The sequence below is a fragment of the Rhipicephalus sanguineus genome, chromosome 4 (assembly GCF_013339695.2).
Source record: "Rhipicephalus sanguineus isolate Rsan-2018 chromosome 4, BIME_Rsan_1.4, whole genome shotgun sequence".
NCBI classification, from domain to species: Eukaryota; Metazoa; Arthropoda; class Arachnida; order Ixodida; family Ixodidae; genus Rhipicephalus; species Rhipicephalus sanguineus.
This window is the reverse complement of record NC_051179.1, coordinates 133686709-133706957: the sequence shown is the minus strand read 5'-3', so window position 1 is coordinate 133706957 and position 20249 is coordinate 133686709. Positions and strand designations below refer to the sequence as shown.

The 20249-nt window shown below is 44.0% G+C and overlaps 1 protein-coding gene across 4 annotated transcripts in view; it reads left to right on the top strand.

Moving 5' to 3' along the window:
* LOC119390715 (uncharacterized) overlaps positions 1–20249 on the top strand; it is a 49594-nt gene that overhangs the window by 27001 nt on the left and 2344 nt on the right. The window contains exons 1-3 of one of the 4 annotated variants that reach the window (XM_037658400.2): positions 5621–5810; positions 15133–15200; positions 18288–18392. In XM_037658400.2, coding sequence (XP_037514328.1) covers positions 5774–5810; positions 15133–15200; positions 18288–18392 — 210 coding nt within the window. In that variant the 5' untranslated portion in view covers positions 5621–5773. Of the gene's footprint in view, positions 1–5607; positions 5811–15132; positions 15201–18287; positions 18393–20249 lie in introns of those variants that run through there. The other 3 variants (XM_037658401.2, XM_037658402.2, XM_049414909.1) reach the window with 3 other exon arrangements.

Genomic DNA, 20249 nt, shown 5'->3' with positions numbered 1-20249 from the left:
AAAATGTTAGGAACACGCACAAAAAAAATGGCTGGCTAAATCACATAGGCGTCTTTAGATCAAAAGCGTAGGTAGGCATTTAAAGAATCGATAAAAAAAGATGGAAGCCAGCGAAATCGTAATTTAGAGTCTAAATAAACTACCAAGAGCCATCTCAAAAGAAAGGATTTAAGAAGAAACGGGAAAAAATTACATGGATATCTGAAAAAAGTTAACCTGAAGAGAAAACCTATATAATACCACAAACAGCAGCGCTTTGATATTTGAGGAGTGGGCTGGCTGTCTCTGGACTAAAACGAACCGGAACAAACGATTTCAACTGGCAGAGGTGTGTCTCTGATGCGTGGGCTCGGTGGCACCGTCAAGGACGCCATGAAAAACAACTTTCTTCTTCTCGTACAGACGCTGCTCGGACTAGCGGGGACCACTGCTGGCTGCGACTGGTTTTCGAGAATTTGGCACTATGACTCGGGAACGTTGGCTATCCTGCATCGCGAACAGCACCCCGCTGTGCTGTTATCACGGCTGACGGCGGTAATCCTTCCTCCAGCGAATCCAGCTATTCGGACCATCGCGCCTCACCGCCCCTTCGGCCAACCAGCGACATCAGCGACATCGGACGAAACGCACAAAAGGCCCCATCAGTCACGTGCTCCCTTCAGTGGGCTCGGTGGCACCGTCAAGGACGCCATGAAAAACCACTTTCTTCTTCTCGTACAGGTTAGAAGGGACTATCTATTTTCTAAGTGTCACAAAACTGATGTTCTTTGCTTTGTGGTGCTCCCGAGCCCTGAGTGTATTTTGTGTTGCGTTTATGAATCGCTCAGAATTGCTCGCTCACTGTTGTTGTTGCTTAGTGGTGATATAGAAGAAAATCCTGGCCCAAGCACGCTCGACGAGATCCTAAGAGGGGTTACAGAAATTAAAATTTCGCAACAAACATTGGAAGAAGGCTTGCAAGGAGCTCAATCCAGACTGGCAGAGATAGAAGGTACTCTAGCTTCGATAAAACAGTACCATCAAAAAGTGGAGCAGTGCGAGCAGCATGTCGCCACAATGAGTAAGCACATCAGGACTCTGAGCAAAAAAATAGACGACATGGAAAACAGGAGCCGCAGGAATAACGTTATTATTTACGGGTTGGAAGAAAGACTGGATGAAAATAGTAGCAATTTAGAACAAGCGGTAGTGAAAGGTGTGTTCAAAGACAAACTCGGGGTAGAAACAAGATCAGTCGAGCGTGTACATCGCATTGGAAAGAAAAGGCCAAACAGTACAAGGCCAGTGATTATAAGGTTTTACAACTTCACAGAAAAGATGACCATACTTCGTAACTGCAAGAAGCTTAAAAATAGCTTGATATCTATATCGGAAGACTTCTCGGCCTCAGTACGGGATGTGCGCAGTAAACTTTGGCAGTCTTCTAAAGCAGAGCGCGATGCGGGCGATAAGGTAATACTACTTTACGATAAGCTCAAAGTGAACGACCAACTGTACCTATGGAATGATGAACAAAAATGCAGACTGCCCTTGAACGGCGTGCGTCACGACGGCGCCGGGAAGTCTAAGGACCACAACGCATGACGAGTACGGGTTGTGAATTCGCTTTCCTTAATAAGCTTTAATGCAAGGAGTATTGTGAATAAAGTTGCAAAACTAGAAGATATATTGCTCATTCACTCTCCTGACATTGTGTGCATAACCGAAACATGGCTACACGGCGATATTGATGATTCCGAAATAGTTCCTCCCTCCTATTCTCTTATACGCACCGACCGCGATTGTCGCGGCGGCGGAGTCGCTATCGCAGTTCGTAAGGGTTTATCGTTTCGTAAAGAGCAAGGCATTCCAGATCATGAATGTGTGTGGTGCACTGTATATGCCCATGAATCCCCCGTGCTGATTGGTGGTATTTATAGGAAGCCGAACGCGTCTGACGAATACATCATAAAAATTCACGACTACCTTTACGGCAAGTTGAAAGACCGTACTAAGTTAATTCTTGCCGGGGATTTTAATTTGCCTACTATTGACTGGAATACGCTGACAACTGGTAGTAGAGATGTTTCTAGTTCTGAGCTGCTTTTAAATGTAGCGTTCAGTTTTTCATTATCCCAGCTTGTCACAGAACCAACGCGCATTCAGGGGCATACGCTTTCAATACTAGACCTTGCATTTATCTCTAACCATCTAACAGCTGACGTCACACTATAAGAGGGCATATCTGATCATAAACTTGTTCTTCTAACAATCACTATCGGCCACAGCGTACCAGTTCCTAAATCGCGTGTAGCTGTTAAAAACTACAATAGAGCTGATGATGTCAGCATTATTGACTACCTCGAAGTAGCGTTAGAAACCTTTTTCATTGAAAATCACCATACAGTGAATAATCTGTGGCTTAAACTAAAAGATATAATAAAATATTGTGAGGAAACATTTGTTCCCACGCGACTCAAACGTACAAAACGCAGAAACCCGTGGATTACGCGTGGTGTGATCCACCTGAAAAGAAGGCTGCAAAGAATGCGAAAGGAGAAACGTAATCCTGACGATATCCGCCGACTTTCTGATGAGCTAAAGGCATCTATTAGGAACGCAAGGGACGTTTTCTTTTCAACGACATTAACAAATTTCATGACACAGCATCCACAAAAGTTCTGGCGCTATCTATCCAAGCCCGCGGACCACGTTACTCAAATCGATGCTAACGGGACTATTACGGATGAAGCTCTCACTATTGTCAACACATTTAACAGGTACTTTCAGTCGGTCTTTACACGCCCTTCTGCGTCTGAAGAAAGCAAAACTGTGCTAGATTCTGCGTCATCAATGTCGGAACTAGTCATAACTCATGATGGAATACTTAACTTGTTGCTACGGATTGACGTTAAAAAATCTTCAGGCCCTGACAACCTTTCAAATGCCTTTCTACGGCGCTACGCAGAGCAAGTAACTCCCTTTCTACATGCAATTTTCGTATCATCGCTCCAAACAGCCACTCTGCCGACGGACTGGCTTCGTGCCAGGGTCCTTCCTATTCATAAAGGGGGTGACAAGTTACTTGTGACCAATTACAGGCCGATTTCACTGACTAGTTCTTGCTGCAAACTAATGGAGCATATAATCAACAAGGCAATCACCACCTAATTAGAAGATAACAACCTACTTTACTCCAAACAACACGGCTTTCGGAAAGGGCTCTCTACCATAACTCAACTTCTCGAAATAACACATGACTTTGCTACCGTAATTAACTCAAGACTTCAATGTGACGCAATATTCATAGATTTCTCCAAAGCATTTGATAAGGTGCCCCATCAAAAACTGATTGACAAGCTGAAGATTATCGGGATTGAAGCCAATATAGTACACTGGATAGCCGCCTACCTCTCAAACCGCAGTCAGCACGTTAAAGTAAACGACGCCGAATCTGAAGAGTTAGACGTTTACTCGGGTGTCCCACAAGGGTCTGTGCTAGGCCCGATTCTTTTCTAATTTTTGTTAATGACATTCATTGTCATGTCGAACCTGACGTAACAGTTAGACTGTTTGCTGACGACTGTGTCATTTATACCACAGTGCGAACGATCGACGATCAGTTACGGCTTAATACCTCCCTAACTAAGATTTCAAGGTGGTGTGAAGAATGGGGAATGGAAATAAACGTAAGAAAAACCTCGTATATGCATATAACCCGAAAGAGAGCACCCTTAAAATTTGCGTATCATTTAATGTGACTACACGTAGCAGAGGCCGCTTTGGTGAAATATTTGGGCGTTACCATCAAACACACTTTAAAATGGGATGTTCACATTAACCAGACGTGCACAAAAGCGTACAGACAGCTGGGATATCTTCGCAGGAAACTCGCTCTAGCCCCTTCCAAAGTTAGACTAACAAGTTATAAATGCCTTGTACGACAAATCCTCGAATACGGCAGTGTAATCTGGAATCCGCACCAAACTTACCTTCTTAACCAACTGGAGGGAATTCAAAATAAAGCGCTCCGATTTGTGTATTCTCAGTATTCTCGAGATGTCAGCATAACCGCGCTACGCAATAGGGCAACCATTCAAACAATGGCGACCCGGCGACGCGTAGCTGCATTAAAATTTCTTTATCTGCTTTACCATGACAACATTAACATCAACAAACACGAGTACTTGAAACAACCATATCAGCGCTCCGCCAGAACAAACCACGACAAGAGTATCAGGCCTTTCATCTCCCGTTGCAATTCATTTAAGTATTCCTACTTTCCGTCAGTCATAGAAATATGGAATAACCTGCCACGTGATATAGTGTCCTCAGAATCTCTCGAATCATTCACTACCAATCTCGAAAAGTTTTTGGATCAGTAAGTTGCAGCGTTGTATAATAATGGGGCAACTTTTCATTGAATGTACGTTTTTGATTCGTATGCCACTCGATGTTTCAATTCTCAGACCTGTGTCTAATATGTACTCTTCCCTGTTAGCCTATGGTGTTTTTATTCTCTTTTATTTCTTGGTTCTTCGACCAGATGTATAGTTGAAATCTGTAATTGTTTAGAGTAGTCTGTACTGTTCTATTTTTTATTTTTTCCTTTTTTATTTTGCTTATTATTATTTGTTCTGTGGTCTAATGTGAAGAAGTCAATCTGTATCATTTTTTCCCACTCCTGTAAGAGCCTGTTAAGGCTTACAGTATCAATAAAAAAAATAAATAAATAAATAAGCGTGCGGTACTATGCTCCGTCGTAGCGTAATGCCTGCATTTTCATCAACAAAGACCCGCAGACGGCGAAGGTCTTTCAAAGGGGCTGGTATTCAAATTGGGTAGAAGTGCTAAGTCAATATCGCATAAAATATTAGGCGTGCTAAACAAGAACGCTAATGGCAAGCGGCTAAGATAGGCAACAAGCGTTCAGAATATTGATGAATAGAAGGTTAAAATAAATTTACAGAAAAGGAGTCGTTAAATATGTACACGCGGCAGCACAATCCAGAAAGAGCAGCTCGAATGAAGAATGTCAAAAATTAACAACCAGATAGGAAGACTTATAAACTACCATAAACGCAGCAAAATTTGATTTAAAAAAGACACATATGTGGTTGTCTATTCGCGACAAGGGTCCCAGACTGGCAATAAAAAACGACATCGTCGTCCGAAATAATGGCGTCTACTAAGTAGTGACATGCCGTCTTTCCATCATAGGTAAGCGTGTCCATTTTTTATTCTATTTCTTGCACGTACATACTTGACAGCGTATTGAAGGAGTTGCGAGAAATGCCAGAAGTATATTTTTTTATAAATCGACTAATGACCAATTGGTGAACAATCACCCATTCTTAATACGGACAGACTCACAATGGCGCTAAAGATCACCACCTGCGCAGGTTACATTTTGTTATGGGCATAGTCCAAAAAAAATCCAGATTACAACGCTATGGAGAGAAGTATAGCTGTCGGCATATCTCTTTTTCAAAAATGTGCACGCGTATTCATGCTGTGCTTTTGTTTCAAATTAGACTGGTTAGTCTTCTTTCACATGCACTGCAAAAACAATTGAGTTGTGTAACCAGCTTATTCGTCTTCGCCTGTAAGACAAAGCAAACGAAACAATACAGTTTGGCGAATAGCATCCACACTGCGACAGGGCAGTTGAGCGCGTTTAAGGCAAACGCTGCTTCTTACATCTCGTACTGATGCGCGCGATGTGAACGAAGCTCGTTGTACCGCGCCCGGTATCATCGTACTGCTCAACGGAGTAGTGCCAGTTACTACAACCATGAAGTCCCTCTTAGCATGGCTTCTGTCTGTTGTTGGTAAGTGGGACGCCCTCTATTACATGTAAACAGTTAATAGAGAAATCTTAACACCTATAGCGCACTGAAGGGACAAGAACACAAAGAAACGACGTGGACGCAGCTTTCTTATTTGTGTTCCTGTCCTTTCGGTGCGCTATAGGTGTTAAGATGGATTACCAACATGCCCAAGCTCACGTTCTTTCAAGTTACATTTTTAATAGAACAACTTCGAGTAGTGTGGTAGCGAATACTGCGGAGCATGTCACGCTTGGACAAAAAGCCTGAGCCCACAACAAAGTGAGTGCCACAGAATATCGCGTGAAGGATAATGTGGCAACCACCATGAGAGATGGATCACTGGCAGTAAGGCGCAGAAATGGCATTTGATGAGTACTGAAGGCTCCACGAGCTGAAGTCGTATAAAGATGGAACAGCACCAAAAAGGAACATGAAGAAAATAAACAAGACGGGGCGCTGACTTCCAACTTCATTTTATATGAAATAGCTAGTTACGTTAAACCACTCAGGATTGCCACGCAACCAAATTTATAGAAGGGTGTGTTAAATTGAACTAGGAAAACGCTTCTCGACAATTATTTTTATTGCTACAAACATTAGGGACAGCATAGACAATCAAGTCGCCGTCTTCGCCACACAATTAAGGAGTGAATTTTGTAGTGTTTTCGTCATAATGTCACGTCGTTGTGACTTCAAGTTGCAAATCCAAGTTGAAAAACAAGTAACGTTTTTATCATTATGTGGAACGCCTTCGCTTATCCCGCCACGGTGGCATAGAGGTTATGGTGCTCGACTGCTGACTCAAACGTCACGAGATCAAATCCCGGCATTTCGCTAGAGGCGAAATAGTAGAGGTCAGTGTACTTAAACTTAAGCGCACGTTGAAGAACTCCAGGTCGAAATATCTGGAACCCCCAACTACGGCATCACTCGTAATCATGTCGTGGTCCTAGGACGTAACACCAGAACAGTTATCATTATTTACGCTTTAGCCCAGCACAAAACAAAATGCTCAAAATACTATTATTGCGGAGAGCATAGTACTCGGTTGTCGTAATTATATTCAAACTGTCCTGCGGGTGAAACGCTTCTTTTGGAGCAGAACTTGTGGGTACTGGGCTTGCTGGGTCCCGTCCGTAGTTCAAGCAAGGACGACGAAGTCTTCAACTCACAACAAACAACGATAATTTATTAAACTCTACGCTGTATACGGCGGGGTCGGTCCAGGGACACGAGATGACGAGGCGGCGACCATGATCGCCGGCAGCAGCAATCGGCCAGCGCGGGTGGCAGTATCCGTCCTTCCTGATAGCCCAGGCACGTCTCCCCTGGGCAGCGCGCAGGCTGCCCCTTTTAAGCCGCGCAGCTGGGCCACGTGCACCGCCTCTGCGCAGCACGTGGCGCTATCTCGCGATAGCCGGTGGGCGTGGTTCCCACAAACTCTTATGGTTAAAGGAGCACTGACATCAAATTTACGCATGTCAAGATATTTGCATCCACGTGTAGTTATCTACCCCCTAGTAGCGATTCGCGACCGAAAATGCAACTGAGGGACGAATAGCTATCTGTTTTATTGATTTATATCACCGGTATCTAGCACGATTCAAAACGGCCTGCAAGCCCGCCATTTTTAGCGCTGGCAGCGCTCCCTCGCGGTCCACTCCAGACCGCGCCCCAGTTTACCGCTTGTCCATAGAAAAGAGTGACGTGACGATCAGCTGCTCAGCTAACATTTCGTCTGCTAGGCGCGCACGTTCAGTCATGCCTTGTCACCAGCGTCGCCGTCAAAAGTATCGACTTGTGTTGAAGACGACATTCTGGAACTTAGAATCACCGCGATACGCGACGTCGCGAATCATTTTCGCTTCAACCCTTTCGAAACAGCGATTCAGAAATTGATGCCGTTCCAAGCAGCAACGAGGAGGTGCCCTGGGACGCACGCTTGGGCCATACTCGCTGGTGTGTCTCAATTAGCTATATCAGAGAATTTTAGCGTGCACGGCATAGCGAATTCACACCAGCGGAGAAATAGAATACGATAGGTTTCTACAATAACATTTCTGTGCTTGCCAGGTTCTTCTTTGCGCCGCCAGATGGCCCCACCTATCCGGCCTCTCACGGTTACGGCTGCATGCAGTAACCCGGTATTACGCCAGCGCAAGGAAGTCCACGGACGAACTAACATTCATTATTAACGCTGCATGCGTGTTACTTGTTAGCGATGTTATTTATCTATAGGCTACTCCACTTTGATAGCTTGTGGTCGTGTTGGCGTGTACCGTATGTGTAATGAAAGGCTCCGCACTTTCCGCTTTTTCCGTGCCTCGACGAGCAGGTCCGCACTACGCAGCGGTTTCCTGACATGCTGGCACGTAGTCGCTCCGATTGATCGCACTCGCGCTGTGGAGCACACGACAAATTAGTCGATGCGACACGATGAATCGCAAGCACAGATCGGGACAGCAAGGAGAGCCACTGGCTGGGAGTGAGAGCGTCGCCTGGCGTCGGCGCCACAATAAATACACTCAGATCAGTGACGTCACTGTTACTAGCGTATCGTCACTTAGGAAGGTATTTGCGGAATGTATCACACCTTACACGTAAACTAGTGTCGATGTCGCAGCGTGATCAATCTTCCGTTGAGCTTTTGTACGCTCTTTGCCCTCGAAATAAAGTTACTTCCACGCGACGGACGCCATTCAAATTTGGCCAAGAAGACCTATGCACATCGAGCAATCGAATGAATGGTACATCTCGGCTTTAAAATTTGATGTCAGTGCTCCTTTAAGGTTTTCCCTGTGTCGTAGATAGTAAATTATCGTAATCATGAACCGGCACGCGCTCAATGACCGCCCAAGCATTCCGTACAGATGGCTGACAAAAGAAGCCGAAACATGACCAACAGCACTGCTGTGACACAGACTTGCTCGACTTAGTGTATTGTGAGCAAATTTTTTATCTTGTATATATTATTTATCGGACCTTCACGGTTGTCGCCGCTCCTCTGTGAAGGTTTTGAGCAAACAAATTTTATTGGGCTAGCAGTTCGATTAAAAGCAGCGATATCAATCCACAAGGCTCGCACATTCATAAACGTGTAGCATGTGGCTTACGGTGATATGCGTAGCAGTAATAGCGCGTAAACGTGGTCACTGCAAAACAAACAAGCACGCTTCTCAGTAGTAGGTAATATGGGTGTAAAGTGAAATCTTCAATCACGGCTGCACAGTGTAGTTACGCGGTATTCGCGGAGCACCTAAATCTAACTGTACTGGTGTTCGCAGCGGTATAAACAGGGCAGTAGCGGCCGTCTCATTTCTAGATCTTACAAATCATATACTGGTATCTTATTCCACAGAGCTCATAGCCTGCCTAGCGAGGGCCTCATGTTAGAAGCACAATTGCAACTTCTTTTTTTTTTCATTTCAATTTACTGTCCCCGAACCCTATATTTAAGTAAATTTTATTAAATATTTACAGGTATAATGTTTGAGATTGTCACAGAGATAATATAAGCTCAGGATCTTTTTTTTTTAAATATGACGCGGCAGTCAGGAGCCTTGTACACACAGCACAGACTATGTTGTGACTTCAAACTATATATAACACATTGGACATGCAAGCGAAAAAAAACCATTTCTCACAAGATTAGCAGACAACGCGTCAAATTAAGTTTATATATTCTATGAGTATATAGAAAACCTACATATTTAAAACACTACTGCAAATGAAATTAAAGCGCATTTGTGTTTTCGGGGTCCTACAAGCTGATAACCTGACAGCCCGTCGCTAAAATGTCAGACTTTTTTTTTTCTTGCCCATAGTTTTCTAACCACATCACTCACGTGACGCAGAGTACTGGGCGAGTTGGTATGGATTCTTGTCGAAGCGAAGCGCGAGGAAAAACAGGACACAGTAAAGAACACACAAGACAGGTGCTATCCTGTGTGTTTTTTACTGTGTCCTGTATTTCCTCGCGCTTCGCTTCGATAGGACACATCACTTATATTTCTTGAAGTGGGTGCATGTACAACGATGTCATTTACTGCGTAGGCATTCTGTTGCAATTATTTTAACGCGATAGCGTTAAAGAGCTCGTTTCGAAGAAATTCGCTGTCGGTGTCGTTGGTTGTGAGCTAAAAATAATAATCTTGTGTGTGACTGAAAATTAAGAAAGACGCAAATAAAACAAATAATAAAAATGTTAGCTTCGAGTGAGAATCGAACCCAGGCCGTCTGCGTGGCAAGCAGGTGTTCTACCACTGAACCTCGCTATTTCTCGAAAACGCTTAGGAAAAAGAAACACTATATGAATGTCGTGTAGTGGAAGGAGTCTCCTTAACGCATGTAATATTGCGTGGCAGATGCGTAGAATGGCGTCAGGCGTCAAAACATGTCAGTTTTGCATCGAATGGGTGCTTTAAAGGCCCACCCATTACAAAGTGTTCAGACATTTAATCATCATCAGCTGCATAAGCATCAACAAAGTGGGCAGCTGCGTAGGTTCGCTTGTTGCCTTACGGCCGCGTAGTGGGCCCTTGGTTGATTCACAAACGGAAGAATTATGACGTAGTGTACACTTAACAACTGTACTTGCAGTCGGCATTATAGGATAGTTTGAAACGGCCAATGTTAGGTGCACAGTCGTTCGTTTCCTAACGGCACGGTTGAACCGAGAACCGAAGCCCCGTTAGCAGTTGAGAATGCGAGGCGCACCGGGTGCGATTACGCTATAGCGTTCTACTCTAGAAGGCGAAGCTCAAACGTGCTCCAAGTTTTCAGAACTAAAACTGCGCTGAGGACGAGAGACCTAGGTATAGAAGACTAAAGGAGTGCCCACTAACGACTGGTCTATTTCTTTATTGATTTCATAGCCGGTGCTCTTCCTGTTTTCTTCTACTCTCGTGCCTCGTCCTTAGGGCAGTTTTAGTTCAGAAATAATGTCACAGAGAACTCGCTCATATCGAGCCCTTTCGAAGGTACCCCGGCAAAACTGCATGTAACCTAACGTAACGAAACGTTACGCGTTTTCTCTAAGAATATGTAGGGCTCCATGAAATCGCATGTTTTAAGTAAGGCAAACTGAAATTCGGGGGTGTCTAAATGAAAACTTTAGGGCTGCTTCAACAAATGCTTGAAATTGCAAAAAAGGAGGCCGCTTGGAAAGGTTTAGTGTTGCCCAATTGGTTTATGTGGAAGTGGACCAAGGAGGAGATAAGGTGGACCAATTGAAAAAAAAAACATTATGGGTGGGCCAACTGAAGGGAATCTGGGAATGGATCTAAAGAAAACTATGAGGTGGGCGATGTGACAAATTTGTTGTCATCAAATTTTGAATTGGACTGACCAGCTGAAACGCATGCGGCAAGAGAAGCCATGATTCGGCGCATGCGCCATATACGACTTCGCCCACGTTGCCCTGTGGGGACACCCTTTCGTACAACATTCCAATGCTTACACCTGCTCGGACAGGTGTGGGTGTTTTCTGTATATGTTTTCTAAAATATTGTATCACTGTTCTTTACGAGTTACGTTATTAAAGCCATGAATACGATGGTCACAGCAAGTCACAGTGACTCTGAAGGTATTACGTACTATCCCCGAGGTTTCAACCCATAGGTACTTACTTTTGGGCTAGTAGGTTCACAATGTGTACTCATCATAACTCTATGCTCCCTTAGCGGAAAACAACGAAAAAACTAACATGCAGTTGATGCACTTGTATGCACATGCGGTTGTATCACACATGAAATACGTTTAATTCTGCAGTAGGAACCGGAAGCAGGTGCTTTTAGCTATGTGTGGTGGCGCAGAACAACGAAAACAGTCACAGTTTCACCGCAAGGGCTACGCAAACAATGCGAAAGCAACAAATTGGAATGTCATACGAAGAAAAGCCAACAGCTCACTCCTTTAGCAAACACGGCCGCTGCGGTGAGCAAAGTGACCCTCATACGGAACATGGCTTCAGCGCAAACTTTTCTATAAAATCGCAACATGTAGAAAGCTGTTAGCCATCTTTTGAACCACCGTCCAGATAAGAGCGCGAAATCTCGAAACCCGCGAACTCTCGTCGAGATGAGGACGTCGAGAAAAGAGCGCGGGCACAGGCGACGATGCCTTGTAGTGTGTGTGTGTGTCGAGTGGGCCTGCGCGCCTTCGGCTCCGTACTTTGATCTACAAGGCATCGTCGCCTGTGCCCGCGCTCTTTTCTCGACGTCCTCATCTCGACGAGAGTTCGCGGGTTTCGAGATTTCGCGCTCTTATCTGGACGGTGGTTCAAAAGATGGCTAACAGCTTTCTACGTGTTGCGATTTTATAGAAAAGTTTGCGCTGAAGCCATGTTCCGTATGAGGGTCACTTTGCTCACCGCAGCGGCCGTGTTTGCTAAAGGAGTGAGCTGTTGGCTTTTCTTCGTATGACATTCCATTCCAATATATATATATATATATATATATATATATATATATATATATATATATATATACATATATATATATATATATATATATATATATATATATATATATATATATATATATATATATATATATATATATATATATTATATATATATGTATATACTCATGTGTGTGTGTGCGTGTGTGTGTGTGTGTGTGTGTGTGTGTGTGTGTGTGTGTGTCTGAGTATAGAGAGAGACAGGGTGTTCCGGGGAGCATGGCCGAAAATCCTAAAAAGTAAAAGTAATCAGATATTTTTCACGCTGCCTTCATAATTACTTTTTGTGTGGTTGCAGGGTCCTTAAGATGAGTACGCTTATTAGCAGCGTAAATTACAACAGTAAATAAATATAATATGTAAGGTAACTATTGAATTAGTGGAGACAGGCGCTTGAGTCAAATGAGATATTTGTAGCCCTTCCTGCGATGAGCCTGTTGCCACTTTCAGATTTCGCAAAAGCAGCCACTGGCAATCAGGCAATCATTAGCGCGCAATGAAATATGACTGATTTTGCCGGCGAAACGGAAACCAGCACTCGGAAGATCCCAACTGTCATACTCTTCTGAGACGTCCAGAATGAGCGAGCGTCGTTGTATGACTATCGATTGACTTGGCTTCGTGGTTGTGCGGGTTTCATTTGCGATTAGAATACGTAGGGCACAGGAACCAAGGTATACGTAAACCGGTAGCGAAACTTCCATAGAAGCCCACGCGTCAAGTAGTTGGCGTCTCGTTGCCACCGTTGCCATCTACGTACCGCAGGGACGACTAGCAGAAAGCAAAAAGCAAATACAAAATATGACGTCACAACCGGAAGTGGTAGCGACGTCGTGCATTTGTACTACATGGCGCGGAATTGAAATTCTTTTTTGATTGCTCACCTTTTATATGCTTTTGATAACTACGCGGTTCTATTGCATATTTATGGCTGTCGAATCGCGTGGGCGAGAGAAAATGAAGAATAACAAGAAAGATTGTGGAAGCAAGCTTGTTTTATTAGCGAGATAGTGTACTTGAAATATCCACCAAAATACTTTGCACATGAAGTGCAACGGCTCACGAGCACAATAGCACAGTATTTTGAAAAGTCACGTTGCCCAGTCGAGGAAAACTACTGGAGCGAGACAGCAGCCTTGAAAGCATCACTATGGCAAAGTTACACGTGCAGCGTTTCTTCGCTTAGCGTGCCGCGTTCACCGTCACGAAAGGTGAGGGCACGCCGACTTTCCGCCAGCGAAAGCAGTCTGCAGTCACAGGAGCGGTTATCTACACAATCTGTGCTAATATACTCACGACTTAACTATCTAGGAAACCCACGGATAGGCAATCCTACCTCCATTGTGAAAGTTCTCATTCAAAGCACTGCATCAACAGCCAAGCATCAACCAAGCATGAACAGCATTTTCCAGAAGCATCACAACTTGCTACTGCAAGCCGATCCCCTTAAAAGCATTTTTCCTGATCTTCCACGTATGGTATATCGCAGAGTAAGGAACTTACACGACTTACTGACATCGTCAAAAATTACCTCTGCAACGTATTCTGATTGTCATCCTTGCAACAAACCCAGTTGTAAGGTGTGCAACCACATGAAGAACACAAGTTATGTTAAGAGCACAGCTTGAAACATTCATCTGAAAATAAAAGGGGATTTTGACTGTGACACAAGCAACGTTGTGTACATGTTTGAATGCTGTGTGTGCAAAGTTCAATATATCGGGCAAGCTTAAACCGCTTTTACATTGTATTTTAATAACCGTAAGTCATAATTTAAACTTTTTTAGCGCGCACAAAAGACAAGGACAAGCAAGAGACACACGAGCGCTCGTGTGTCTCTTGCTTGTCCTTGTCTTTTGTGCGCGCTAAAAAACTTTAAATTATGCATCCATACCAACTTGCCCAGTTATCTGTCTTACTGAAACCGTAAGTCACATGCCATAAGCCTACCTAATCTACCTCTGTCCAGGTACGTTAATATTCCTGGTAACTCTTGCAATAAACTAACAGCTACTATACTGGAATCAGGTTTCACTTCGCAACACGATAGAGAAACTGACGAGTCATTACTCATACACAAGTTCAACGCTGTCTCATCTGGCATGAAAGAAAATCCAAGCAAGCTGACGTTCCTTTCGGTGCAGAACAAGTTCGAGTGCCGTCACAGTCTAATCATAATCACTGTATACGCAAATTTTTGCAACACGCTTTCGTCGGATCGCTTTCTTTGCTTTTTCTTGTCGATGTTCACACCCCTTCAATTTTTTTTAGTAACGCCTCTTGCCCTATTCAAGCATTTTTTTTCCTTTTTCTTTCCTATATGCGATTGCAGAATTGTTTTCTTTGTTTCTAGATCTTGTCATGGTTTTCAAATTGTTATTCACGAAATCTGTTTGATGGAAGCGCCAGTTTCGTCAGATGTGGTTACACGCCTTTGCAGTAACCTGCTCTTGTCATCGTGCATGACTCGTCTTACTGCAGTGAATAGTATGTGATAGTGCTAGATCACGTGTTAGGTGCCATTTCTGTATCGTGGGATCCCGGTTAAGGCCGGTCCTTGGCTGAAATGTCGGAAAAATAAAATGTTTCGTTTGGCACGTCCCCTTCTTCAATATATATATATATATATATATATATATATATATATATATGAAGTCCAATTAATGCCTGCAATATGTATACACTCATTTATACATACCATCGTTTTTATAGGCACACTAGGCTGGTTCCTGCCGTCGGAGCCGAAGGCAGAATCCAGCCTAGAGTGCCTATAAAAACGAGGGTAAAGCAAGGTGAACGCTAACCTTGCTCTTTTATTCAGATGTTACGTGTTCGGTACTTTTTACAGCGGTTATTTTTTCAGCACTATCGAATCTGGCAGCCTGGGTGGAAGGCGAGTGGTACTGTCATCGCTTGGTTCCGTTGCAAATCGTAAGTTACTCACACCCTTTATTATCATTGTTGGGGATCTGACAAGTCAAAACGGCACATCTGCGTAATTGCCATCCGTGACTGTAGCATACTGTCGTAACGTAACAAAATATTGCGGCACAAGAAGAGCGTGTTCAAGTAAGATTTCACAGCCTGGACTAGCGAATTTGCGGTTAGATTGTCCAATGTCAGCGTAATTTGGTGGAGCATTTTACTTTGGTATCTTGGTAGCAAACGTACAGCATGTTTCAATAAGCAAAACAAAAAACTTTGGTGAATTGAATTACGTTCATGGTTAACAGCGTAAAACGTCGCGTACAAAAAAATAGCGGACGACACGAGCGTTGTGTTTCAACTGAAAGTTTATTGGAAGGAGGAGAAAGTACATATAGCAGCTGCTACAAAATGCAAAAGTCAACGGCAATTGAACAAATATGTAAAAGGGGTGAACTTAGGTAATCTAAAAAAAACGCCAGGCCTGCGCTGAAACCGCAGCATAGTCACAGCGAAAGCTGGAAGAGCGGAGTTTCTAGAGCCCGCTTGGGGCTACAATAGAAGTACACTAGAAAGGTACCCACTACGCCATAAATCACAATTTTTGTGAAGTTAGGAAGCACCTACTAAGCAATTATTCGTTATTCTGCGGAGAAGCGAGGCACCAGCTACACGTCTGTAAGGCATTATGTGCACTTTGTTGACGCGACGACTGATGACAATGAAGAATTGTGGCTCAGTCCTTTGTAATGGGTTGGAATCTTTAAACGGCCCACCAGTTATGTAATTTGCATTGGGTGACGCCCGGTCGCTATTTCCCTCTCCCGTCATGCTGTATAACATACGTTGACGTGGGAGAGAGACGGGGGAGGGCGAAGAACTTTACTGAGACCCCGAGGGAGTTGATCATGCGCTTATGGGCTTCCTTGGCAACCAATACAAGTGCACTTGCGAGGAACCCACTACGCTATCAATCATTGTAATTTTAGGGGCGAAGCTCCTAAAAGCGGCACCCGTTCATCCCCGTCGTAGTGCGTAACCAGTCTTAACGCTAGTACCAGATCTTGACCTCCAAGGTGGTGCCGGTGGGAGATTTCTCCTGTGCGTTGTTGAACAATAAAAAATTCGCAGCGTGCGCGTTAACTAAAAGCCGAATTCTTCTGTCTCTCATTCCCCATTAGCAGCCATTGGCATGTTCCAGTAGGAAACGTTAGTAGAAGTAGAAGTGTAAGTGTTAGCTAAAAGCCGACTTCTTCTGTCTCTCATTCCCATTAGCAGCCATTGTTTATCTCCAAGGTAGTGCCTGGTGAGATTTCTCCTGTGCGTGATTAAACAATAAAAATTTTGTTCAAAACGCCGTTGATTGATGAAATAAACCAACGAAAGACGCCAGATGTTTTCTAAAAGCAAAACGAAAAAGCGCCAGATGTTTTTAAAGCAAAACGAAAAGACGCCAGCTGCTTAACGAAAGACGCTAGATGTTTCTCCTGTATAGGACCTTTTTGCAAAGCAGTTTCAAGCACCGGCATGGCTCAGAGGTTGAATACTGGGCTCCCACGCAGAGGGCCCAGGTTCGAACCTCGTTCCATCCATCCTGAATTTTTTTCTTATTTCGTTTTTTTTTTCTTATTTCGAGCGATACTGGTTACGGACACCGGCGGCGGCGGCGGACAACTACGGCGCCAAAAACGGCCGGTGAAATGATCTCATAACAGCTTTCGCTCTAAAAGAGAGAACTTCTTCATCAGTAAGGTTATATTAGCTTGGGAAAGACATAACAGCGGATGCTTTAGCTTGAGAGGCTTGGGCAATTTCACGTGTGCGTCACTTCTTGTGGCTTATCTGAATTTCCGCATTAAAAAAAAGACACGTGAAGAACCACAGAAACGGCCATGAAGATACCAATGAAAGCAAGAGATGAAGACATGAAATTCTGAGAAAGCTTATGCGTGAATCGTAGCCAGTGCAGATGCCGAGGCTTTTCGAAATCAGTTTTGTGGATCCATCTTGATATTCAGGCGTAAGTAGCGGTGAGTACAAGAGGCGTTTCACAGCCACAGACGACGTAAAAAAGATGTAATGAAAACCACTAGTGTGCCTACAAATCCTAGTTGAGCACTGGATGTACAGCAGTTTTGGCACGAGGCGCAAGGAACCATTATCAATATCGCCACCACACATGAACGAAATTTTGGAAGGTTGTCTCTGACGTGTCTAGTTTGCGCAGGCTATTGAAGGTTCTATATATTATTTTTTGCTGCAATAGAATATTGCTCTACGGTGAAGCGTTCAAAATTACTCATGGAGAGCTTCTGGAACGTCCCTGAACGATCCTGCTCCTATTAGCGCCGTTGTAACTAAAAATGGAGTGATTTTAAACACTACATGGTTGATTTACTCATATTCCACTCTAGCGAAACGGGATGTGCTGACACGAACTCATTTTTCAATGACATTCCTTGTCAGCATCTCACCGCATTTCTCGACTTGCGATCTCTTGGCAGGAGAGGCCTCTTCTCTCATGTGGATACATGAGAAAGCGCGGCAGCCGATTGACTCCGTGATTAAAGAAATTGTTTCGCTCATGTACTCCGCGATGTGCTCCTTCGGCAGGGTCACGAACCGTGCCGCTCAAGACGTCAGTCTAGAGTTCGCGTTGATTGGTGCAGGGTCATGTGCATCCGCCTTTCAGGTAGAAATGCCGGGGCCTTTTAAATTTGTACTGCTCTATAAAACTCGTACAGATTACCAAATAACATGGCTGGAGCGTCAGAATCGAGGAAGTTCCGTAAGACCTGGTTCTACAAATGATTGAAGCTACTAAAAAGCGCTCATAGGAAGTCGGTGTCAGATGATCTTGTATTGATGAAGGTTTTCATCAACTCTGCGCTGATCGTGGTGAAGGCGCGCACGTGTTGTGATGAGGGTTCTAGGAAATGATATAATTTTATTGGCCCATAGACTAAATTCAGGGAGCTGCGGAGTAGGTAGTTTTGTTGGGTTTTGGAAACTAGAGAGTAGTTATGCGAAAGGGCGAAAAGACGACTTTTCAACGCAGCACTGCGTTATTTAATACCTTGCCTTTACTTTCAGACATCGGTTGTCACTCCGTGCACTTATCCGTGTGTATTGCTATCACCCCCGAACAAGCATGGCGGCATTATTATACGACAAGAGGTAGATGGCACACCATGTAGAGTAAGTAATCTTTCCCCTTACAAGTGCATAAATACGCATTAGCCGTTTTTTTATACGTGCGTGCAATATAAACATAAAACCTACCTAATTTATATATCGCAAATATCGATACCACTATTGCGAATGCTTCTGTGTGTGGTGAATTATTAGTCGTACAAGTGTACGAATATTATAGCTGCTGAAATAATATGGTGTTCCCTACTGAACTTTAATAACAGTTACTCAAGTAATTGCTCAGCAATTCGTTCGTATTGGAATTTCCTACACTCACAGCGGCAAGAGAGTGCTAGCAACTCTCTTTGCGAGAATAAACGTTTGTCCCATATTTCACTCCCTTTTCAGGAGTGCTGGGAACTCTCTGCTGCACGGAGTAGGCAAACTCTCTCGACAGAGTTCTCGTACCAGAGTAAACAAGCTCCCTCGCCACAGTAAAGTCACGCTTTTGAAATGGAGTATATACACTCTCGGCTGGAATTGCGCTACTCCCTCGCAGAATTTTACAATGATGGTAGGGCTAGAGTGCATGAACTCCCTCCAAGAGTAGAATCACTCTTGCTGCTAGAACTAACGTCTAAAAAACGGGAAAAAAAGAAAACCATCGTGCGTTTCTACGATGCAGCAGTGAACCTAGCTGGAATGCCTGAAGCTTACGTCACACATACTCAGAACTCACATCCGCACGCTCATTAATACACAACACAGCAACACTGAACATATACACTACTGGCGCTGCACACAACCATGCACCCGGTAACCGGTATATATATCCATGGTGTTGTGCCCCCCTTCCAGTGCCGGTGGCAACAGCTCTGCTGTGCGTATTTACGCAGCAAATATGCACGGAACACGTGTAAATATCTAATGATCTATTGGGATACTGCTGGCACATCGACTTTTACCATAAAATATCATTACATTCAACGTTGTTTTCATTAGTAAATTCCAAATATCAGCTGGGACTCTATCATATCGGCTCAATGCAGTACAGTCCCTGATGCCCAGGTCTGAGAGTTTTAGCTACGCGCTTAAAAATACACTTGCGACAATCTTTTACCAGGGCTGGCTGATGAATCCCTTATGACGTTACGATCTGGCGTCCAATCGGACATGATGTGCCGCGGCAGGCGCGGCATGTACGCCAGAAGAGCAACGCTGGTCAACATAACCACAATGAAAACGCATCTCTGGCGATTCTCGCATTTTCGCTTACCTCGGTTGCATTTTAATGTAACAGTGAAAAGCTTTCGACGCTAAAATGCGCATTCTTCAACCTTCGCAAGCCACTTGCGCCGACATCGGTCGCACTCATTATGACCCGTACGACTCCCAGCGGAGGTAGGCCTAGCGCACCTGCGTTAGAAGTTGCCAATGTTCGAGGCTTCGAAGCTGCCTCTGTTGGAGTTCCAGAAACCTAAGGTTGATGATACCAAGGAGAAAAGGAGGAAGGGGAGAATGTCGATGGCTTCAGACTGATGTGGTCTTTCAAGATATGCCTTGATGACAAATCGACTTGTAGAAACCCTTGTTCAAGGATTTTTTCAGCTCTTCAAGCGCCCTGCTTTTTCCTCAGCTGCTTTTGTACACTGTACAATACCGTTCATGATGGCCATTCTGCACCAATTGAACAAATATGCGGCGCAAGACCTTTAATGGGTTATCCTACAAGGACCAACCATGAACTATTTGGGTGGAATAAACGTATTTATAGAAAAGCGTCCTATTTTGTGGCTAGCCAATACCCTTCCGGCGGAGCTGGTACTACGGCACTTTCTTACCACAAGAATGGGCTACACATATTCAATGTAAACGGGTCGCGATGCGAAAGAGTATATGTTTCCTGTCGCACGCATTATACGC